Source organism: Aethalodelphis obliquidens, unplaced genomic scaffold, assembly GCF_003676395.1.
Source record: "Aethalodelphis obliquidens isolate GAN/ISIS:26980383/991018 unplaced genomic scaffold, ASM367639v1 scaffold63, whole genome shotgun sequence".
NCBI lineage: Eukaryota > Metazoa > Chordata > Mammalia > Artiodactyla > Delphinidae > Aethalodelphis > Aethalodelphis obliquidens.
Genome location: NW_020838007.1, coordinates 2,014,280 through 2,038,003, shown reverse-complemented (window position 1 = coordinate 2,038,003; position 23,724 = coordinate 2,014,280). Strand labels below are relative to the sequence as shown.

The window sequence follows — 23,724 nt, the reverse complement described above, 5'->3', positions numbered from 1 at the left end:
TGAGTGACGACTTTCATGGGGCCCCTAACCTGAGACTTGGACTGAGCCATAACCTCGCCCTCCCTCCTGGCCCACCACCCCAGGGCTCTCCTCGACCAGGCAGGTAGGGATGCCCACCTTCAGTGGGGATACCTGCCACTCCTTTTGCAGTGGTCCTGGTAGCACCATCAGTTGCTAATAAAAATAGTTTTCTTTAATGGCCATAGAAAGCTGTTTTCCTACCATGATAGAGCCCTGTGTCTTTTAAACCATGCGCACATATTATAGTTCACAGTTGAGCCTTGTTCCCATTGATACTGAGAAAAGACAAACATGGGTGCTATCACCGCATTTGTTATTTTGGAATTTCTGCAGTACAGTTAAGCAGAATCTGAAGAAGGTAGACAGGGAATTCCCTGGCGGTCCAGTGGTTAGGACTCGGCACTCTCACTGCCGGGGCCCAGGTTGAATCCCTGGTCAGAGAACAAGGATCCCACAAGCCATGTGGCGCGGCCAAAAAAAGAGAGAAAAGAAAAAGAAGTAGGTTGACAAACTGGAAAACAATAGTAAAATGAGATGATATGAGGAATAAAGCTTTTAGGACTTATAAAGCATTGAAAAGCACTTCAGACTAATAAAAATAAGTCATTGAATTGGCTTCATATAAGAAGATGTTTAATTATCTGTCTTTCACTAGTCATAGCCAATTGGAATATCTAATGATAGAAAGAGATAAGTGCAGTTTTACTCAGATTCCCAAGGAGGGTCTTACTGAGAAGGTAGCGTCCAGGGGTTGAGCAGATGGCGATGAGGGGACAACCGTGTGGACCTGCAGAGAGCTATCCAGGTGGAGGGAGCAACTGGGGCAGCAGATGGAGTGTAGACGTGGGCTTGGGACCAGGGCGGGGGGGGAATGCAGAGGGGAGGGGGCCGGGAGGGGCTCTCGTCTGAGTGAGGCAGAGCAGTGTGGAGGCCTGGGCAGCAGTATGGAGCCCATATGGTGGGGGGCCGAGGCCGCACTGGGGAGACCAGTGATGTGATCTAGGTGAGAGCCTGTCGGGGGCCGTGGGTCGTCATGGTGGAAGTCAGGGCAGGTGGTCACACAGACTCCCTAGGGTGGGAAGTGAGGTGAGGCCCCAGAGGAGGTGGGACGGCTTCCCAGACTGTGGCCTGAGCAGCGGGAGGGATGCAGGTTCCTCACTTGAGGTGTGGGGGTGAGTGGACATTGTTGGGTCCGCAGTGCCTGGCAGCAGGGTGAGTGGACCTGCGGGCTGGCTGTTGGGGGGTGAGCCTGGAGCACAGGGGAGGAGCCTGGGGTGCGGCTGAGCCGGGGAGCCAGTGAAGGTGGTGGAGAGAACGTTTGAAGGAGGCAAGAGCAAGCAGCGTGCCCCACGTTGCCTCACGGTCGAGTGAGCACCGAGGATCGGCTGCTGGACTGGATGGCATGGAAGCCGCCGGTGGCCTTGGCAAGCGTGGTTCCTGTTGGTGAAGCCGGGTAAAGGCCTAATTGGCGGGCGCTCAGGAAAGACCGGGGGAGAGAGCTGGACGGAACCCAGCTGGTCTTGTCAGGCGCCTGCAAAGAAAGACAGCAGAAGAGCTGAGGGGAGGATGGACTCCAGGCCCGCTGAGGAGACGGAAGGGCTATAGCGGCTGGAAGACCCATCGGAGAGTGAGCGGGGGACGTGGCGGCGGGGAGGGGGGCAGTAAGACCAGGGAGGGGTCGCAGTGCTCTGTCAGGGAGGGTCTCTGGGCATGACTGTGGGAACTATGGCTGAGGCCAGAAACCAAGGTCATTGGAGTAGGTGGAGGACTTTAAGGGTGTTAGAAAAATCATCCTCTTGGAATCACCAAGAATGATGTTGGAGAGATGACGGGAATGACAGTGACCAGAAACTTACATCTTCAAGGACAGGGAGGGTCTCAGGTGTGTGTAGAGCTGTGGCAAGAAGGAAAGGGCGTTGTATGGTCTGAAGACAGAAGCTCCAAAACGGGTTTGGGGAGGAAGTCATGTCACATGTGTGGATTTACTGCAGAACTCAGCAGTGACTCCAAAGGGTGTCTGGAAGGATGACTCAGGACGTGGGAGAACTCATTCAAACAAAGTTAACAACGTTGAAGGAGACTACAGTGCTCCTGACAGCTTGGTGTGTTGTGAAGGCGGCACCTATGACCGATAACAGAAGGCAAGATTCATTCCCCACACGTGGCAGGGTAACCAGCCATTCAGCAGTTCGTGGGTGAAAGGAAGGTAATGTAGAGCCTTAGCTAAAGACAGCATGATAAATTCCAGGTATTAAAGAAATGTTCTAAATAAAGCAAGAGAAAACGGAATTGAATATTTATTAGACCTCCAGCAGAGGGAATATTTTTTCAAAGTTAACAAGCAATAAGAGAAATCATTTTTAAAAATACAACAAAGGAGAAAAACTGACTTTACTACATAAACCTTCTACAGCATAGGAAGGTAAACTGATGGAATTTGCAGCTAAGGTCTGTATTGTCCATAGTCCATGGAAATTGCTAAGAAAACCGGTCTCCTTTCTGGAGTCTCAGGTGAGCATGTCTCTGCTCTAGGACTCAGGAAGTACAGGGGGGTCTGTGGTTTGCACGGCTGCCCCCCAATCCCACCCACGCTCTGAGCCCCAGAAGAGGTTCCTGTGCCTCCTTTAGCAGACACTGCATTCTCGTTAGACCCGCCAGCACAAATCACCTCCCAACAGACGGGGTAGGAACAGAGGAGTCCCTGAAGACAGCTTCGGACACACCAATGTGCACAGTCTTCATTTTGCGAATTAAAGTGGAACTTCAAACATAAAAATGTACTCAATAAGTTAGAAGGGGAAAAAATCATAATCCTCAAGCTAAAAAGGGACTTTTGAAAAGGACATTCTGCTAGTAGAAATGTGAAGAATCCAGACTCATGAAAATGCCCAGGTGCTCCGCCCAGGTTCCCACGGTGCGGCATCCATCTCAAACAAACGCCCCGGGGTGTGCAGAATGACGTGGGCACGTGTGCTTATGGGCATGAGGAACTGGAACCTGGTCCAAGTCCACTGCTGAGTTAGGTCTGTTCCGGGTCTCGAGTGCCCTCAGCCACGCAACGCGGAGCAGGACAGCGGGGCCCGGGCTCGTGCTCAGCACTGGCGCACACACGGGAGATCACGGTGCTGCCCGCGTGGGCCGTCTTGTCGAGCTGACTCTGAAGATTTAAATCATCCTGTGAGCAAAGGACTAGATGGCTCCTGACTGGCTGCTCTCTCTGTTTGTTCACCTCACCAGCCATCCCTCCGCACTCCCGGTGCCACATCAGGCACTGAGGTTGGAGAAACCAGGGAGACCTTGGCTGTCACGCCGCGCTCTGATGAGGCCGGGTTAGGGTTGGAGAAGGTGGCTCAGCCGGCCCAAGGGCTGCAGACCCAGCCATGCAGTGGCACGAGTGCCACACTCTTGGCCAGGCCCTCAGTGCTTTGTCAGAAGGGAGTTGGGTGGGGCCGTTAGATGCTTCAGATCTTAGGACTGATTGCAGAACCTTAGTGGGGAAGTTCTTCAGGTTGGTTTGGAAAAGTCTAGTTATGACGGTCTCAGGTCAAGTCTCCTCAGGTGTGAGAACGCCAGGGGGCTGCTGACTGGCCAGCTGGCAGGGTGGAGCTGCGCCGTGTCCATATCCACCACCAGGAAAGAGACTCACCATTGGCCATTGTCTTCCAGATGTGATGGACGTAGCGTGGTCCCCCCATGACGCCTGGCTGGCCTCGTGCAGTGTGGACAACACCGTGGTCATCTGGAACGCAGTGAAGTTCCCAGGTCCGCACCTGTGCCCGGGCGGCCTTTCCGTGGGGCTGCCCGGCGGTGTCTGGAACGGGTGGGCTGGGTCTCCTCGGCTGGTGGCAGCCAGCCTGTCTTGTCAGTAACTCAGGTCTTCTTTATCAATCACATTTAAGGTTTAAAGAGAAGTTTACATTAAAGAAAAATAATAGTAACCAAGTGCCGGCATGGGTGTCCCTGCTGCAGGCTGTGCGGATGGACCCCTGGCACTGGGAGCCCAGCCAGCTGCCCTTGAGGGTGCGCCCTCCCACTCCGGGCTCTGGCCTCAGCCCAGTAGCCGTCTCCTCTGTGATGCCCTCGAGCATGAGCAGGCTAATAGATCCAGTTTTGCAGATCAGTTTTTCTGTTAACGTGTTTGAAGTCCCTACCGATGGCAGAGCCTGGGATGGCACTGCGGTTTGTAGCCAGTGAGATGCTTCTAGTCCCTGCCTGGTGACAGGAGCGTGTTCTTCTCATAGGCTCGGGTCCCGGTCACTTGCTCTCTTCATCAGCTTCCACCGTGTTTGGGGACTCGGCCCAGCCACCGTGGCTGGGGTGTCATTCAGCTTACAGCTCTCTGGGGTCCAAGCTCCCTCCCCTTTGTCCTCAGTGATGACGAGCAGAGGACTCACTCAGCGCAGGCCCGGTCCCCCAGGGAGGGTCACATCGGGAGGGCTCGGATGGGCACGGGCTCCTGTCTGGAAAAGAAATCATGGGCAGGGCTGCGGCTGCCGGCAAGGTGACGCGGCGCCTTTCAGCTCTGGCCCTGGCTGCCTGCCCCTCTGAGGGCATGTGCAGCCTCAACCCATACGTGTCAGCTTGGCTGGAGGGAAATGGGTGGTGCCCACCTCTTGGGTGAGAACAGACTCTTCTGCTTGTGCCCAGGGGTGGGGCTGGCCAGGGCAACTCCTGAAGCCCCTTCTGTTGGCCGGCCGACCCGTGGCCCGTTTCTAGACAGAGTCACTGTTTTCCCCTTGGTAATGCCTTTCCAACCTCACTTATTTGTCCTCACAGAAATCCTAGCTACTCTGAGAGGCCATTCTGGCCTGGTGAAGGGCCTGACTTGGGACCCTGTTGGTAAATACATTGCCTCTCAAGCTGACGACCGCAGCCTGAAGGTGTGGAGGACGCTGGACTGGCAGTTAGAGACCAGCATCACCAAGCCTTTCGATGAGGTAAGAGGCCCGGCAGGTCCCCCACCCCCGCCCCCTGCCTCCCACACGGAGCAGGGGCTGCCTGGGGTCCAGACGTGGTCGGGGAGCCCAGAGTCAGGTGATGAAAATCATTCACTTCTCAGAAGCTATTAAACATCCACCTTTGTAGTGAAAAGGCTTGTAGGTGTTAAAGCTGAAGAGTTTACAGCACACTGCCCCTTGGGTTGTGGGGGACGTAGAGGGTGGAGGAGGCTCTTGTGTCTTCCTGAGGGCGCTGGGCCGTGATTGCTGACCTTCGCTCTGCAGGCCAGCCGGCTCCTGTGGAAGGCGTTAACAGTCCAGTTTGCAAAACATCTGGAGCTTGGACTGCACTGGCTTGTGTAGTATTTTACCATCTCTTCCCTCATTTGAGTTCTGATTTCACGTGGGACCAGAGCTCAAGGTCGCCACTATTCAGTGGACATTTCTTGAGTGCCTCCTGTGTGTACGGCTGTCCTGAGTACAGGAAATGAACGTGGATTGAGATGGAGTTATCCAGAGTGGGCAGAAATGGCTGGGGGTAGGTGGTGGTCACGTCAGAGAGGGCTTCTTGGAGGAAGGGACCTGAGTACGAAGTTTTGCAGGAAGAATAGACACCTGCCCACTGGTCAGGGCTGGCTGTGGAGAAAAGTGGGTATCACATGTTCAGCTGTCCCCCAACGCACAGAAGTTCCTGAACTGGATCCATGAGCCTGGTCCTTACCTCACTTAGTTCTGCCCTCCTTGGCAGCCACCTAGTGTGAGAGGACATGGGCTGCAGGCTTTGTGGAGAGCCACTGGGCTCCTGGGGCGGCTGCGGGGCGGGGGAAGGGCAGGACAGGAATGTTTGGAATCCTGCAGGAGCTGGCAGCACTCTTCAGCCTCTGGGGGGGCTGTCCTGCCTTGGCTTGGACCTGGCTGGCAGTGGAGGCAGGTGTGTCCCCATGCTGCGCTCGGGCCCTGCCCTGTCCTGCCTTCCCCAAGGCCTGCGCAGCCTGGATCTTAACCCCTAAGCCTTTCGGACTGCCCTGGACTGACCTTGACCTTCAGGGGCTGGCTTTTAGCCAATGTCATCTCACTTTGCAGGAGGCATGGTGTGAAGAGGTGCCCTGCCTCTGCCTGGGTCAGGGGAACAGTGCCTTTCTCTTGTGCCATTTATGGTTTCTATGGACTTTACAAACCTCTTCTCCTTGGCTGGTGGCGTCACCAGGCTTTGGGCGAGGAGACAGGATTCAGAGAGCAGGTGGGGCCTGGTGGTCACTGTCTGCAGTGTAGAGAGAGGCTTGTGACCAGGCTTCCGAGGGTCAGCAGTGCTCTTTCTCCGCAGCAACACGTGGTCTGCAAACCTCCTGTGGGGTTCCCCAGTGCTGGGTAGGAAGGAGAAGGGGTCTGTGGTCAGATAGATTTGGCCCAGATAGGGTTGACAGTGGAAAGAGGTGGCCGTCCAGCCATCCCCTCAGCCTGTGCCGCCGTGCAGTGGGGGAGGGTAGAATGGCGCCCCTACCGGTCTCCTGACGGCCCCGCTGTCAGCTCACCCAGAGAGACTGGAGTCAAGCTGGCCCTGTAGCCAGCAGCTTGGGTGTGCTCCACCATCGTGAATTTGTACATCAGAGCTCAGTTTGATTTCTGGGGCCAATTTTGGTCACAGAGTTGGCCTTGGGCTCCTTTCGAGCACAGACGTTTCTTGCAGTGTGGAGGGACGACCCACGTGTTGCGGCTCAGCTGGTCCCCTGACGGGCACTACCTGGTGTCTGCCCACGCCATGAACAATTCCGGCCCCACCGCCCAGATCATCGAACGGGAGGGCTGGAAGACCAACATGGATTTTGTCGGGCACCGGAAAGCTGTGACTGTCGTGGTGAGTCCACTTGGCCTCAGGTTGGCCGGCCATCAGCGCCGCCCTAAGTGGGACCCTCAGAACCTGGGCAGTGCCGTGCTCCCCCGTCCTGGGTCATGTGTTGGACTGAGATGGTGGCCTCTGAGATTCAGCACACGTTGTTAGGTTCTTGTTTCATTTTAAATACTTAATGTTTCAATATTTTAAACTAGTTATACAAAATAGAATACATACCCATGTGCTTTATTGGCAAGTGGACGTGATGAATATGAAGTTAATATTTTATTTAATGTGATGAATGTCACCAGAACCAGACTTTGATTAGGACACGTGTCATTCTCAGCACAAGGCCTGCTGGGTAGCTGTGAAAGCGCAATGACGCGTGCCGGTGCCCGGGGCTGGGGGACACCTGCTAGGCTGGGATCCTGGTATGTCTCATATTTGGCGTAGGGTACGTGCTTGATGCTTGATTAATTACTAATTAACCCTTGTTACTTGGTTTTAGAAATTCAACCCAAAAATCTTCAAGAAGAAGCAGAAGAACGGGAGCTCTGCGAAGCCCAGTTGCCCGTACTGCTGCTGTGCTGTCGGCAGCAAGGACCGCTCGCTCTCTGTCTGGGTGAGCCCTACTGTGAGCTCGCTGCTCTGCGGGGAGGGGGTGCCTGAAAGAGGAGAGACCCCCCACTTCTGGTGGTGCTCAGTGAGTGTTTCTGCCCTGAACCTGGGCCTGGCCAGGAGAGGCCACCCTGCCACCCAGCCAGAGCAGCTCTTGTGTCCAGACCCAGATCATACCTTCAGTAGTCAGGGCCACGGTTGGCATATTGTGTTGGCTTTCCTTTAAAAGAACTTTGTGTAGATATAGAATCTCCATAGTGGATCTACCTGAAGTACACAGCTCAGTACATCTGTCGTCAGACGTGTTTACTTCCGTGTAACTATTGCCCTGGAACGCTCCCTGCCCCTTCCCTGTCAGGACCCTGCCCCCAGCGCCCCCTCAGCCAGGGCAGCAGCACTAAGGATGTCTGTCACATGGATGAGCTTTGCCTGTTTCTGGACTTTATATGAATGGAGTCGTGCAGTGTTTACTTTTTTGCATCTTGTGTTCTTTTCACTTGGCGTAAAGTGGTTGAGCTTTGTGTGTGTTGCGTTAACAACAGTTTATTCCTTATCATTGATTTCCCCATAAGCAGAGTGGATTTGAAGTTTTAGATTTGGAGGTTATCCTTTGGCTGCATTTAGGACAGTTGCTTCTCACAGAGCAATCCTGTGACCCCATTTCAGACCCTGGACCTCGTGCGTCCTAGGCGGTTCAGGCGCATTCTTCCTGGGCTCCCCTGGGCCTGGGCTCCATCCCTGGTACTTTGACCAAAACATCACTGATGGGTCAGGTGTTGACAGAGGTCCCAGGTTTCTGGGGGGTCTGTAGGCATGTCTGTGGAAGGAAGGCCAGGCTGGTTCTCTTTGGGGAGTGGAACTAGGATGGGGCAAGGTTCTCATGGGTTCCAGGTGCTCAGATTCCAGTCCCATCCTCAGGACTAGGGCTGTCTTAGCGCCTCCTGCCCTCAAGGCATGTTCCCACCCCAGCCCGCCACCCAGGGGCCCAGGACCAGTGGGCAGGACAGGCAGGGCCTGTGTGTGAGAGCTATGCCTGCTGCTGCTGTGGGAGTGTGGACATGTGCTCGGCCACGTGAGGGGACCAGATGACCCACATGCACGTGGGGAAGGCGGCGGGTACGGTCCCCAGACACAGGTTTTCACAGGATGTTGATGACACACTCATTCTGCATTAAATGAAAAAGCAGGCAACCATGTGCCTTACTTTAAAGAATAAAATATTTGTCCAAGACGGAAGAGAGGAAGAGTGTTAATAGTGGCTACCCTGGGGCCTGGGTCAGGGCAGCATGAACCTGTGTGGTGTGTGGCACTAGTCACATGGAGCCTTGGGTATGCGTATGCACCTGAACGTGAGCCTTGAGAAGGGGTGCTAGGTTCTCTCTGAGGCTGTTTTCCTGTCCTGGGACCTGCCTTTGCTGCTGCATTCCCTGCCCAGGCCTTGGCATCACATCCTTGTTCAGTAGGCCTTCTAGAACCCCCTCCTCCATTGCTGGTCTTGTGTGTATACAGCTGTCTGCCCTGCCAGGCCCGAAGGGGCAGACCCCATGCTGGCACACGTGTCTTTGGCGGGCGTGGGTTCCAGAGTCTCGGTGGTGGCCGTCTGAGTAGAGCTGAAGACACCCTACGTGTCATCACAGCTCAGACCAAGCCTTCTGGATCTGGTGGCGGCAGCTGAGCAGAGTGGACACAGAGGGCCTCATTCTTTCATTAACCTTTGCCGCCCTTTCCTTTCAGCTCACATGTCTAAAACGGCCTTTGGTTGTCATCCATGAGCTGTTTGACAAATCCATCATGGACATTTCCTGGTAAGATGGATTCTCGATTCGAGGCATGGTCTAGGAAAGGAGGAGCCACATGTTGGAGGTCAAGGCCTCCTGGGTGTGATTAGGGTTGGGCAGCCAGGATCCCAGGTGTCGCAGCCAGGACAGACCCCAGGGTGCTGTGCTCCTGGCCCTACTGGAAACCCCTGCTGAGACAGACTGGTGTTCGTCTGGGAAGGAGAGTGCATGATCCTGGTTGCACTTGGCTCTGTCGCTGCGTGAATCAGAGTAGTGCGGCTGTGGAAGCCGCTTGTTTCATGCTTCTCAGCGACCTCATTTAAATGTGCACTCCCTCGCAGTTGTTTTTTAATGCTTTCAAAAATGAGATAAATGAACATGAAACTCTTACAAAGCATAGGGTGAGAGATACTCTGTACATGTGCTGAGAACTAAAGGGCCCAGAGCTCTGTAGAATGGGACTGTCGCCCCAACCTCCGCCTCCCCATGAGCGCGTGGGGGCCTCTCCCCAGACTCTGCCTCCCCTGGGCCACTCCGTGGCGGGCGAGCACCGCAGGGCTTGCGCCTGGCTGCTGATGGCCATCTTTTCCAGGACTCTGAACGGGCTGGGCATCCTGGTGTGCTCCATGGACGGCTCTGTGGCGTTCCTGGATTTCTCCCAGGACGAGCTCGGAGACCCCCTGAGCGAGGAAGAGAAGGTAGGAGCACGGCCATGGTGGCTCTGAGGGACCTCCTCCTGTGACCTACACAGACACATTGTTTCCTGAAGCATTCCTAGTCCTTTGCCTCTTGTATATTATAATCCTCGTCTTCTCTACAAGAGAGATTTAATTTAAAATGAACCTCTATTCATGTCAGAAATCCATTCTATTGGGTTGGCCAAAAAATTCCTTTGGGTTTTTCTGTAACATCTTGCGGAAAATAGAATTGAGTAAACCCGGGCATCTCCTCTTGAGCTGATAGCCACCCTGGGAGGTGTTCACGCTGGGAGAGTGGGAGTGGCTGCCAGGGCTGCTCACGTCCCTTCTCCATTGTCCTTCGCTAACGTACTAGTCTCGGGTCAGCAGTTACAACAATGTTAGCAGTCCTTTCCTAGCACTTACTGTGTGCCAGAACCAGGGCCACGTTTCTTCACTTAAATTACACAAAACCCCTCCAGGCAGGACTGGTCCTGTTTCACTGAGGAGAATAGCATGTGACCCTGAGGTCTGAGAGTGGAAGCATGAGCCCATCCGCAGCCTTGGGGCCAGGCCTCCTCTCTGCCATGCTCTGCCCAGGACAGGGTGGCCAGTGCTCATCCTTGGGGACTTGATGACAGGCACTACTTTCCCTGCCTCAGACTAGGAGCCTGCCTTCCCGCAAGTGGGCCCACACCAGTATGTGGGGGCAAGAGGCTCCGAGAGCCCAGGGCAGGCGGCAGCTCTCCCCTCAGGGTGCCATTGCTGCTGGGAGACCCCTCTTAGGCTTCTGTGGGGACCCCCACTACGATGTTACCCCTTGGGCTTCAGAGTCGGCCTCGCTCACCACAGTGGACTGGCCTGGCACCCACGGTCACTTGTCAGTGGGGGGACAAGTGTGTCCGCAGCCCCAGCTCTTCCCTCCACTGGTCACTGTCGTCAGGTGACCTCCCCTCTCCTTAGAGAGTCGTAACCCATCTTGGATGCAGGCAGGGCCCCTGCATTTGAGGAACAGTAGGGCCGAACTCCGAATCCTGCCTTGAGATTCCAGGGGTGCCGGGGAGGGAGTTTTGGCCACAGGCAGGCACTCCAGGTCCTACGGAGTGGGCCCCAAAGCTGCCCGCCCAGCATCCTTCCTGTGAGGCAGGTGTCCTCCTGACCTCTGCTTTGGTCATTAGCACACCATGTGAAAGTCTGCTCCTTGTCACACTGGCCACTCCAGTGTGCTGGGGCCACCGTCCCTGCCCTCACACAGCCTGGCTTGTGGCACAGGGCTGCCGAGACCAGGGAAGGTGGGACTGGCCCTGCTCAGAAGGGTCAGGACATGTTGGGGGCAATGCAGGCAGAGAAGGGTTCCCCTAGGCCTGCGTGCCAGGCCTTTCCTTGCTCTCAGGGGCTCTGTTAGCGGCCCCCATGGCGACCTCCAGCCACGTGGGGCTGATGGCTGCAGCTGGAGCAGTGAAAGCAGCTCTGGGTTTCAGTGTCTGATTCCCAAGAAGCGTTTGGGGTCCTTGGAGTGATTTAATAGCCTTACATTAGCAATTTGAATGCGTAATTTCAGTTCAGCAAATGTTTGTTGCTGTTTGTTCTGCACCAGACCTGCTGTAGGTGTTTTCCTGAGGGTTACGCATCTACTTTCATCCCTGAAGGCTGTAAACATCAAGGGAGGGTACAAGGCCTCTCCTGAGTCATCTAAACAGGCAAACAGGGTGGGAGGTTTCAAGAGAGCCAGCGTCCAGGGCTCCGGGACCCTGCCCAGGGGTCTCTCGCTCTGAGCCGGGGGCCAGCACGCAGCTTGCCCACTGGTGGGCAGTGTCCTGGCCAGTTTGTTGCACTTCCCTCTCTCTGCCTTCTCTAGAGCCGCATCCATCAGTCCACCTACGGCAAGAGTTTGGCCATCATGACCGAGACCCAGCTCTCCACCGCCGTCATCGAGAACCCCGAGATGCTCAAGTACCAGCGGAGGCAGCAGCAGCAGCAGCTGGACCAGAAGGGCTCTGCGGCCAGAGAGACAGGCTCCGCTACCTCGGTTGCTGGTGTCGTCAACGGGGAGAGTCTGGAGGACATCAGGAAGGTGAGGGCTGGGCCCAGCGACACTGAGGACACAGGCACGTGCCCAGGGGCGGCACAAGGCCAGGAGGGCAAGAGGCCGTCTAGACAGTGCACAGACATGGGCAGGGAGCTGGGAGCCAGCAGGGGGCCACTCGGCCTTATTGCCCTTGTCTGCGTGTGGCAGCAGCGGGGCCCAGGGCACCTTATCAAAGGCCCCGCCCCAAGGAGATCCAGAGGAGAGCATCCTTTGGGGGAACTTCAAACCTCACCTCTAGCCTTTCTAGGAGATTCTAGATACTGAGAACAGTGGGTTTCAGGCTCTGCCCTCAAGAGACGTCTGTTGACTCCCCCTTCTTCCTCTGGAAGCCCATGTTTCCCTGGGGGGTCGGGGTGGAGATGGGAAGGGAACAGGACAGATGTTGGGAGCTAAAACCCTCTCCGGGAGCTTGTGCAGGGTGTCACACTCCCCAGGTGGTTCAGACACAGTGTGTGACAAACCCTGGGTTGTGAGCCTTCATTGAAAGAAAGTTTGAAATTGTGGCATAGAGACAGGGGTCTCATCTGTTAGCTCCCTTGTTTAGCCCCATGGCTGCTGGGTGCGTGTGGCTGGCCGGGCATGTGCTCACCGCTCCGGGAACCTGGCCAGGTGGGAATTGGAGATAGAAAGGAAGATGTTGGAGCTGGTTCACCTGGGAGCGTCTGTCCTTGATGCCTTACTGTCGAGCACACACCCTGATAAAAACGCTTATTCTTTGATGAGTGGCTTAGTTTAGTTGTATCTGAAAGGCCACAGAGGAGTTAGAATACATTTCATTAGGAGTCTTATTTGTTGGTATTTGGAGATTCAGAAATGTTTCCATTCCTTTACGTCTCTCTACTTTGCCAGAATCTTTTAAAGAAACAAGTTGAGACTCGGACGGCAGATGGTCGGAGGAGAATCACGCCTCTCTGCATAGCACAGCTGGACACCGGGTACTCGTTCACTCACCAAGCTTTCTGTGGCCTTCTCTGGGAGGTCTTCCTCTCTCCTTTTGCCAGGTAGCACTATCATAACCAGGACTTCACAGGCTCTTGGGCCAGCCTCACCCACAGAGTCTGGAAGTGAGTTGATTCCAGCTTCCCAGCATCCTCAAAGCCTTGCGCTACTGCAGAGCCCTGTGCACACCTGATGGTGGTGCAGGCAGGTGGGGAGGCTGGCCCTGCTTTGTTGAAGATACCAGGGAGAGAAAAGTCAGACTGATTTTTTTTTTTTTCTGTTTCTCTTTCCACTTTTATAGCCTTCTCTTTCTGATTAAGAAAGGAATATGTACACATTGTGGAAAACAGTAAAAGCACAAAGATACGATCACTGTTAACGTTTTGGTGTCCGTATCTCCTGTTTGTTCCTGTATCTTGACCTTGCATCCATTTTAATAACTCCTCTGAAGCATTGGTTTGCTGACGGTCCAGGTGCCCCACCTGTGAACGCACCATGATTTACTTAACCAGCCCCTTAACTGTGGACGTGTAGTTTGTACAGTGTTTTGTGACTGTAAATGAATCTCTGAGCACACCTGTGACTGTTCCCTCAGGACACTTCCCAGAAGTGGACTTGCTGGGTGGGGGGTAGATTTCCCTGATGGAACAGAGAGGGACAGTGGATTCAGCTGGATTTGTCCTTGTCTTGGCATCTGTCATCAGGCTTGCTTTTGTATTGGTCATTCTCTCCAAAGTGAGGTATGTTGATTCAAAGGGTGATAAGGCCCCATGTGAGAGGAATAGGCCAAACATCAAGATGACTCACTCTTTTCAGCCTGTCTACTCAGGGCACCACACACAGTAGTCCTCTGCATTTCCCACTAGTTCCTCCATGAGCTGTTCCAAATCTTCCCTGAAGTCTGCAGAGACCTTCAGTCACGTGATGTGCTGATGGCCTCCTCATGTCAGGTGTGCAAGTGCCGAGGACCTGGAGGGAAGTGACCTGACCAGGTAGAACCAAAATCAACTTCCAGACTCCTCCCATAGAGTGGTTTTCCCTTGATCAAACCTTTTTCCCATTATGAACCTATGCAGAGAATGCCACCTGCCCACCTTTATCAGGCCCAAGTGAAACCAAGTATGTGACAGTGCTTGAACATTTCAGAGCTTATGAGAATGAGGCTTGTAGAGGTGGTAGAAGTGGTGGTGGCACTTCTGTTCTGTGGATCCTTCCAGGCCTCACCTGGTGAGGAGGCAGAGGTGGTAGATGACTTCCTGCCTGGCCTTGAGCCAGCTTTCTGCCATGGGGCACATATTTCTGGCACTAGAACTTGATTCTTTTTTTCCTCTTGATTCCCATGTCAAAACAAGTAGCAATGGAAAAGGTAATTATTAGCTTATCTAATCAAGAAAGAAAAGAGAAGTTGCACATGTTTAAAATAGACATAAATGGGAAATAATCAAAGATGAAGAATAAATCAAAAGGGTGAAAGACATCTTTGCTGAACTCTGCAAATAAATTTGAAAGTAAATTATTTGGGGGAAAAAAAATTACGAAAATTGAAGAAAATCTGTACAGATGAATTATTATAGAAGAAATAGAGGACACTCTCAAACAGTTAACCTATCAAAGGCCACCAGAGTAAGACGGCTTGACAGGAAAATTCTAACAAACTTAAAGAACAGCTCATTCTAATACTATTGAAAATATTCTAGTGCTTTGAAAAAGAAGGAAAGCTTGCAAAATCTTTTTTTTTAATGAACACAATATTGAAATTTCATAATCAAAATGTGACAAAGATATAGTAAATTTCTGATCAATCTTATATCCAAATGTCAATGCAAAATCCTAAATAAAATCATCACAAACAGAATGTTACAATGTGTTAAAATGCTAATACACTATAAACAAGTAAAATTTATTTCAGGAAAGCGAGATGCTTCAAATGATTTGGGGAAACTTGATTTACTCCTACATGTCAGTAGATCAAAATAAATAAATTATATGATCATCTCTGTAGGTGCTTAAGAGGCATTTTTATTAAACCCAACATCATTGTTATTTAAAACTCAGTTAAATGGGAACAGATAGATGTTTGTTAAACTTGTTAAACTATCTTACTTCAAATTAAATTTAAGAATTGAACACATGTCTACACCTGTGACTGTAATTTAACATTGTTCTAGAGATCCCAGCTCCTATGGTTAGTTAAGAGAAAGAAGAAATTAGAAAGGAGGTGGTAAATGTGTCATTAGTCAAAGATGGTATAATCTGAAAGAGAATCAACTGGAAAAACCACCATAGACAGTAAAAGAAGACAGTGAGATGACTGGGTGCAACATAGCAAGATCAATTAGCACCAATTACCTTTAGAAGATGCAAAGGAAGAAATCACTTTCACAAATGTAGTACCTAGAATGTAACAAGAAATGGAGATCTTTATGAAGAAAAAATTTTAAAGTCTACTGAGATACCTAAAAGAAAATTCACAGAAATGCATACCATTTATTAGATAGGATGTCTCGGTATCATAAAGATGACAAATCTCCCTCAGCCTATAAATGTAACATGAGCCAATACAAATAACCATATGAGTTTTCAGCATCAGACAAACTGATTCTGAAGTTCTGTGAAAAAGTACGTAGGAGTAGCTAAAATATTTCTGGAAAAGATTAATCAGGAAAGACTAGCCCCACTAGAAATTAAATCTTACAAGCTATAATAATTAAAATAGTGAGGTACTGACACATGAATAGAACAGTGGAATACAATAGAAAACTCAGAAATAGATTCAAATATTTATGAGAACTTTAAAGGTAATATTTTGCATCTGTGATGAATCATTACCTAATTCAATAAATGAAGTGAGGAAGTGATATTCTCTAGAAACAAAATTGAAGCCCTACAAGAATATGCAATGGAGAAAAGACAGTTTCTTCAGCAAGTGGTGTTGAGAAAGCTACACAGCCGCATGTAAATCAATGAAATTAGAACACTGCCTCACACCATATACAAAAATAACTCAAAATGGCTTAAAGACTTAAATATAAAACATGGCACCATAAACTCCTAGAAGAGAACATAGGCAAAAATTCTCTGAGATAAATCGTACCAATGTTTTCTTCAGTCAGTCTCTCAAGGCAATAGAAATAAAAACAAGGGCTTCCCTGGTGGTGCAGTGGTTAAGAATCTGCCTGCCAATGCAAGGGACACGGGTTTGAGCCCTGGCCCGGGAAGATCCCACATGCCGCAGAGCAACTAAACCCATGTGCCACAACTACTGGGCCTGAGCTCTAGAGCCTGCAAGCGACAACTACTGAGCCCATGTGCCACAACTACTGAAGCCTGCGCACGTAGAACCCGTGCTCCGCAACAAGAGAAGCCCACGCACCACAACGAAGAGCAACCCCCACTCACTGCAACTAGAGAAAGCCCGCACACAGCAACGAAGACCCAACACAGCCAAAAAAAATAATAAATTTATTTTTAAAAAGAAATAAAAACAAAAATAGATAAACGGAACCTAATCAAACTTACAAGCTTTTGTACAGCAAAGGAAATCAGGAACAAAATGAAAAGACAGCCTACAAACTGGGAGAAAATATTTGCAAATGATGCGACCGACAAGGGCTTAATTTCAAAAATACAGAAACAGCTTATACAACTCAATAATAAAAAAAAAACCCAATCGTGGGCTTCCCTGGTGGCACAGTGGTTGAGAGTCCACCTGCCAGTGCAGGGGACATGGGTTCATACCCCGGTCCGGGCAGATCCCACATGCCGCAGGGCGGCTGGGCCCGTAAGCCATGGCCGCTGAGCCTGTGCATCCAGAGCCTGTGCTCCGCAACGGGAGAGGCCACAACAACAAAAAAACCCAATCGAAAAATGGGCAGAAGACCTAAACAGACATTTCTCCAAAGAAAATATACAGATGGCCAACAGAGACATGAAAGGATGCTCAACACCAATTATTAGAGAAATGCAAATCAAAACTACAGTGAAGAACCACCTCGCACTGGTCAGGATGGCCATGATTAAAAAGTCTACAAGTAACAAATGCTGGAAAGGGAGAAAAGTGAACCCTCCTACACTGCTAATGGGAATGTAAATTGGTGCAGCCACTATGGAGAATAGTATGGAGGTTCTTCAAAAAACTAAAGTAGAGTTGCCATGTGATCCACCAATCCCACTCCTGGGTATATATCTGGAGAAAGCAATAATTCAAAAAGATATATGCACCCCAATGTTCATAGCACACTATTCACAGTAGCTGAGACATGGAAACAACCTAAATGTCCATCGACAGATGAATGGATAATGAGGATGTGGTTTATATACAATGGAATATTACTCAGCCATAAAAAAGAATGAAATAATGTCATTTGCAGGTACACGGATGAACCTAGCGATGGTCGTACTAAGTAAAGTAAGTCAGAAAGAGAAAGGCAAATACCATATGATATCACTTTTATGTGGAATCTAAAATATGACACAAATGAACCTATCTACAAAACAGAAATAGATGCACAGAAATAGAGAGCGGACTTGTGGTTGCCAGCGGGTAGGTGGTGGGGGAGGGATGGATTGGGAGTTTGGGATTAGCAGATGCAAACTATTATATATAGGATGGATAAACAACAAGGTCCTACTGTGTAGCACAGGGAACTGTATTCAGAATCCTATGATAAACCGTAATGGAAGAGAATTGTGTGTGTGTGTGTGTGTAACTGAATCACCTTGCTGTACAGCAGAAATTAACACAACATTGTAAATCAACTATACTTCAATAAAATAAATTTAAAAAAACATTTGGAGCCCTATCTCACACATTAAAATTTTGCACAGCTCAGAAATTTTTCAGAGAACATTCTGAACATCTCAGAGATTTTTTTAATGTTTAACTTTTTTATTATTTAAAATTTTAGAATATTCCATAGAAGAATACTTTCATAATCTCAGAGGTAAAAAAAGTCTTCAAAACACAACATCCTGGGGAAAATATTTCCTGTCCATATAGGAATTTTTGAATATGTAAATAGGTCTTACAATCAATAATAAAGACCAATAACCAAATAGAACCATGGATGACAGGTATGAACAAACAGCTCCCAAAAAAGGGAAATCAGATGTTTCTAGATGAAAAAATTTCAACCTTGCATCAAAATAATGGCAAATTAAAATTGTAGTAAGATACTATTTTTCATCTCTCAGATTATCAGGTATCAAGAAGTTGGTAAAGGGCTTCCCTGGTGGCGCAGTGGTTGAGAGTCCTCCTGCTGATGCAGGGGACACAGGTTCGTGCCCCGGTCCGGGAAAATCCCACATGCCACGGAACAGCTAGGCCCGTGAGCCATGGCTGCTGAGCCTGCGCGTCTGGAGCCTGTGCTCCGCAACAGGAGAGGCCACAACAGTGAGAGGCCCGCGTACCGCAAAAAAAAAAAAAAAAAAAAAAAAAGTTGATAAAACCGTTGATGAGGGTTTGGGGAAATAGGTACCCATGCACGGCTTGTGAGGTGAACCTCAAAGCAGGGCCCTTGAGAACTATTTATCCAAAATCATCGATGAACATTCCATTTGCTGCTGCAGTTCCTTCTAGGAATTTATCCCACGTAACGTATGAAACAAGTGGGATGACAGTTACAACAGCAGGCGTCTCTGTGTGTGCCCCGTGTCATGCGCTACAGGAAGTACGTTAGTCCAGACAGCGGCCTCGTGGGGAGGGTCCTGTCATCTCTTTTGCAGACGTGGTGGCTGAGGTGCCCAAGGCCTCAGAGCCTGTGTATGGCTGAGCCATGATACCCAGGGCCCTTAGCCGGCACACTGCAGTGTTTGTTACAGAAACACCGGGAAACCGTCCAGCTGTTCCTCACGAGAGGCTGGTTGGGTAAACCATGGCACGTCCACGCTGCCCATAATGAAAGGGAGGCCCACTCTGTGCACTGTGTTTCCCCAGCCCCAAGACACATTTGCACATGGTAACACCTCTTGAGATCAGAGTGCATCTTATCAGTGACACCTGACAGTTATAATCAGTCACAGTTTTTTTCTTTCTTAGTGGTATATAAAGTACCAGTTCATCTTAGATCTAATTAAATGTCGTGTATGGAGTGATTTTAATTTCCTTTTTACTTTTCTGTAACTTACATAGAAATTCTGCCATGAAAATACATCGCCATTGGACCCAGAAAAAAATTTGCTTAGGTTGTGTAAGTACTCAACATGGTGCTTGACGTCCAAGGCTGACTTTTCTCCTTCTCGACAACAGGGACTTCTCCACGGCCTTCTTCAACAGCATCCCGCTCTCGGGTTCCCTGGCAGGCACCATGCTCACCTCTCACAGCAGCCCGCAGCTGCTGCCGCTGGACTCCAGCACCCCCGTCCCCTTCAGCACCTCGAAGCCTTCCACAGAGCCTGTGGCGGCGACCGGCACCAGGCCTGCGGGTGATTCTGTCAGTAAGGACAGGTGAGTAGGTGCCAAGTTTGGTCCTGTACCTGGGCAAGTGCGGTTTGGACAGTTCCAGGGACACTTCGTGGCCTCTTCAGTAAAGAAAAGAGGCAGGTGCTTGGTTTCAGGTGAGGGCCTGCTCAGAAGGGAGCCTTGATCAGGAGAGTCTGATGATTAGGGCCCTGAGGACTTCATGTCCTGCGGGAAGATGCAGTCCCAGGATGGGAATACTAAGGATGGCAACTGGCCCGTGACACGTCACCTGTCACGGGGCCAGCCCACCTTCGGCCGGCCTGCTCATGTGCCACGGCACAGACTCCCCTTACACTCAGAATACATTTGCTCGGGGAGCCCATTGTCTTCACTGGCCATCACGTGGAAACCAAACTAGAAGTCTGAAAGGACCAGAGGAGCGTGACTAAGAGCCAAGAGCCATTTGCCCAGCGCCTGCTCTGAGTGACAAGCTGTGCCAGGCCCGACGTCTGCAGGGGTTGATTGGTGGGTCCTCGTCTCCGGGGAGGATCTAGGCTGGTAGGGGAAGAGGTAGCCACAGGGGTGCAGGGCTGATCCTCTGAGGGCCTTGGCAGGCAGGTCTCAGGAAGGCTTCTCAATTAGGCTGAGCCAGGGGACGGGGCTGGGGAGTAGGGGCAACAGCGAGAGCAGAGGCCTGGAGCCTGAAGAGTGGTGGGCGAGGGGAGGAAGGCTGGCTTCTCCCTGGAGTGGACACACAGGCGCTGGGACTTGCACCTTAGGAAACGACCAGCAGTGGGGCCCAAATTTAGCTGCTGCACTGGCACACAACTGACACTGTCAACGTGACCCTCCATCACCAGGGACAGAGCCGTGCATTATCACAGCTCCTGCCTCTGGTGTCATGGCTGTGGAGGCATGCACCAGGCTTCGAGTATCCCCTCTCCCTTGAGGGAAGAGAAGGGTATGGAGCAGCAAGACCAGTCAGGAAGCAGAGCATTGGGAGGAAGGGTGTCTGGGGAAGGACAGAACGCCAGGTTTGCAAAATGTTCAACAGTTGGCCGTGCAGGTCCCAGGAGAGGAGGGGAGGGTCATATAGGTGCCTGCGGGCATCTGGCCTGGGGTCCAGCGGCGGGGAGGGCAGTTAGCCCGGATGTGGGCAGAGGAGGCCCCATGGCTTTGACCCAGCGTGTGGGATGTGCTGGGACAACGGAGCTGGCAAGCTCCAGCCTGAGCTCCCTTTCCTCTGTGGAGTCAGAGACACAGGGAGCACTTGGAGGAGAGCATAAAGGGTGTGTGATTGTCCCTGTGAGACCGTGGTCAGAGCTGGTGGTCAGAGCGGTTTGGGTGGAGCTGCTGTATTCAGGTTGTGGAGACAGAGCTCTATGGTGAGGAAAAGGGGGTTGTAGGAACCACTGTTGAGGCCTCGTGCTACCCCCAGAAGCTCTGAGAACACTAAAGTGGTACGGGTGTGAGTGCATTTCCTCACAGTCTTCTCAGAAAGCCATAGTCCCAGAACTTTAATATGTGAAGGTATTAAAGAAAGTTGGCAATAGTCGATTACGTCTTGAAATTATTTATGGAAGTTTGATATTTGTGCCCCATTCACTTGGCTCCAAGCCCCACAAATCCCGGACTCCCGGATCCTCAGTGGGTTGTGCTGATGTGGCCTTCCGTCTCCACCCCACCCCCAGCGTGAATGCGGCCTCTGCTCCTGCTGCACCGTCCCCCTCCATCCTCACAACCCCGTCCAAGATCGAACCTATGAAAGCGTTCGACTCCCGATTCACGGAGCGCTCCAAAGCCACGCCGGGGGCTCCTGCCTTGGCCGGTTTGACCCCGACAGCTATGGAAAGGTAGGTGGTGGCTGTGTGGGGCCCCAGAGATGGGGAGGGTACAGACTTGGGCCAGCTGTGCCATGTCCGCCTTCCTATGAGGGTGCAGACTCCTGTCCCTCTGTATTCAGGAGCCACCACTCTGAGGAGAAAGGTGTGGCTGCCTCACGGAGCCATGGGGTGGGGGTGGGGGACCAAAGGGCAGAGGCACGAGGGCTGGTGGGTGCAGAGGCTGTGCTGAGATGGTCAGAGGGTGGGAGGCTCTGGTCCTGGCCTTCTGCTCAGACACTGACCAGGAGGTCGGGAGCTGAAATTAAAGTGATGGAGGGGAGGCCTCTGTGAGGTCCAACGGGCTTCTGAGCCCCTGCAGCATGTCCTCTGCACCTTCCTGAGTACAGGCAGCAGTCACGGGAGGGGCAGGAGTTCTCCTGAGGAGCCACACTGAGTGTTTCAGCCTCTGCTATTGACACAGAGCTTCTCTGCCTCCTGGGAGGGCCTCCTGCCGAGCCTGCTGTGGCACGGAGCTCACTGCCTGGTCCAGCAAGTCGAAGGCTGGGAGAGTCTGAGGGGGGGCCGGGCCACCTTCCTCCACATGGGCCAGGGCCTTGAGTGCCATCCTGGAGCTGTGACCCACTGCAAGGTGATTGGGCTCAGCGTTACCATTAGCCACATCAGGGACGTGGGCCAGAGCCTCTTGCAGGAACCACATGGCCAGAAGGTGCCCAGTGGAGGGAGCATCTGGGATGAGACCTGTCCTTGCCATGGACGGTGTCTTCGAGCTAAAGCCACACTGTACTGTCCCCGGGGCTTCACCCATGTTCTCGAAACTGCTTGTCTGAGTGGGATTCGTCCTTGGAGAATAGGCCCCAGAAGCCAGCATGGGACAGCTGTCCCTTCAGGTCAGCGGTGACTTTGGCGTGGGGTCTGCAGTGTGGTCACATCTGTTTTATACAGGTGTTTCATGTGATCTTTTTACCCAGCAATTTTTCTGCCCATCAGTATAGAGGATCTGAAACCTCCTTGCTGCTAAACATTCTGAAATGCTGGATGAAACGTAACATGTCCCTAAAGTTGTGACTAGTTCACAAGAAAGTAAGTGAAGTCCCTAGGAGCCAAAATCTAAGAGTGAACAAAACAACCAGAGCAGTGGGTGTTAGGAGGTTACTGGCCTGGTGAACAAGGACCTTGAGTTTTAATGGCCACACAGATTTGAGACAGGGCCTTAGGCCTGAGCCACGTAGGGGTTGGAACCTAAGACACTAGCATGAAGTCAAGCTGCTTAAAAAAGTGTACCTCCAGTGAGAGGGGGACTAGAAGAAACCTGACTGACAGCATAGGAACATGGCCAGAGCCTGGAATGTCTCAGCCTGCCCTCTGAGTTAGGAAAACAGTCTTTCCCTGAGGCTGTGTCACCACAGGCCTGCCCTCAAGTGGATTGGAGGTCACTTTAACACTACCTCTGTCATCTGGAAATCAAGCTAAGAACTGGACACAAAAGAAGATTCTAGTCTAATTAACACCCCAGAGGCACTTGGCAAAGCAAATATAAATCCATCCTGACCCCAGGGGGTACTGTGTTCCCATTAAAGAAACACTGCCTGAGATGACTCAGAATCCAAAGGAACAAAGCCCGTGAAGAAACCCTGATCATCCACGCGTGCCGGGAGCAGAAGGTGTAGACCTCTGTACCTCTGATGGTAGATTGTCAGATGGTGACTGTAAAATAAACACGCGTAAGATGGTCAAAGACAAGAAAGATAAAGAAAACGCGAGGAAAGATTCGTAATCTATCCCATGTATAAAAATTAACTCAAAATGGATTGAAGAACTAAATGTAAGAGTTAAACTGTAAAACTCTTAGAAGAAAACATAGATGTGACCTTGGATTAGAAAACTGTTTCTTAGATGTGACACCTAAAACACAAGCAACTAAAGAACAAATAGAAAACTTGGGCATCATCAAAACTTAAAACTTCTGTGCTTCAAAGAGCACTGTCAGCAGAATGAAAGGACAACCTACTAAATGGGAGAAAATATTTGCAAATCACATCTGAGTGAAGAGCTCTTATAGCTCAACAGTAAAAAGAGTAATAACCCAGTTTTTAAATGGACAAAGGGTTTAAATAGACATTTCTCCAAAGAAGATAAACAACCATAAGCACATAAAAAAACATTCAACATCATTAGTCGTCAGAGAAATGCAAACCAAAACTACAGTGAACTACCACTTCGCACCCACTAGGATCCGTGATCAGAAAGTCAGATGATAAGAAGTGTTAGTGAGGATGGGGAGAAATCAGGACCCTCGTAGATTCTGGTGGGATTGTAAAATGGTTCAGCTGATTTAGAGGACAATCTGGCGTTTCCATAAATGGTTAAAATAGAGTTACTGTCTGAGCCAGCAATCCCACACCTAGGTAGATACCCAAGAGAATTGAAAACGTATTCATGTAAAAACTTGTACACAAAAGTTCATATCAGGGGACTTCCCTGGTGGTCCAGTGGTTAAGAATCCACCTTCCAATGCAGGGGACATGGGTTTGATCCCTTGTCGGGCAACTAAGATCCCACATGCTGCAGGGCAACTAAGCCTGAGTGCCGC

The 23,724-nt window shown here is 51.0% G+C and overlaps 1 protein-coding gene across 5 annotated transcripts in view; it reads left to right on the top strand.

Annotated features, from left to right (window-relative positions):
• HIRA (histone cell cycle regulator) overlaps positions 1-23,724 on the top strand; it is a 58,053-nt gene that overhangs the window by 5,257 nt on the left and 29,072 nt on the right. For 4 of the 5 annotated variants that reach the window (XM_027088721.1, XM_027088720.1, XM_027088722.1 and 1 more), the window contains 10 exons: positions 3,688-3,783; positions 4,798-4,958; positions 6,646-6,813; positions 7,298-7,411; positions 9,142-9,212; positions 9,778-9,883; positions 11,721-11,936; positions 12,801-12,886; positions 19,138-19,335; positions 20,982-21,143. In XM_027088721.1, the coding sequence (XP_026944522.1) occupies positions 3,688-3,783; positions 4,798-4,958; positions 6,646-6,813; positions 7,298-7,411; positions 9,142-9,212; positions 9,778-9,883; positions 11,721-11,936; positions 12,801-12,886; positions 19,138-19,335; positions 20,982-21,143 (1,378 nt within the window). Of the gene's footprint in view, positions 1-970; positions 1,649-3,687; positions 3,784-4,797; positions 4,959-6,645; positions 6,814-7,297; positions 7,412-9,141; positions 9,213-9,777; positions 9,884-11,720; positions 11,937-12,800; positions 12,887-19,137; positions 19,336-20,981; positions 21,144-23,724 lie in introns of those variants that run through there. The other variant, XM_027088724.1, reaches the window with a different exon arrangement.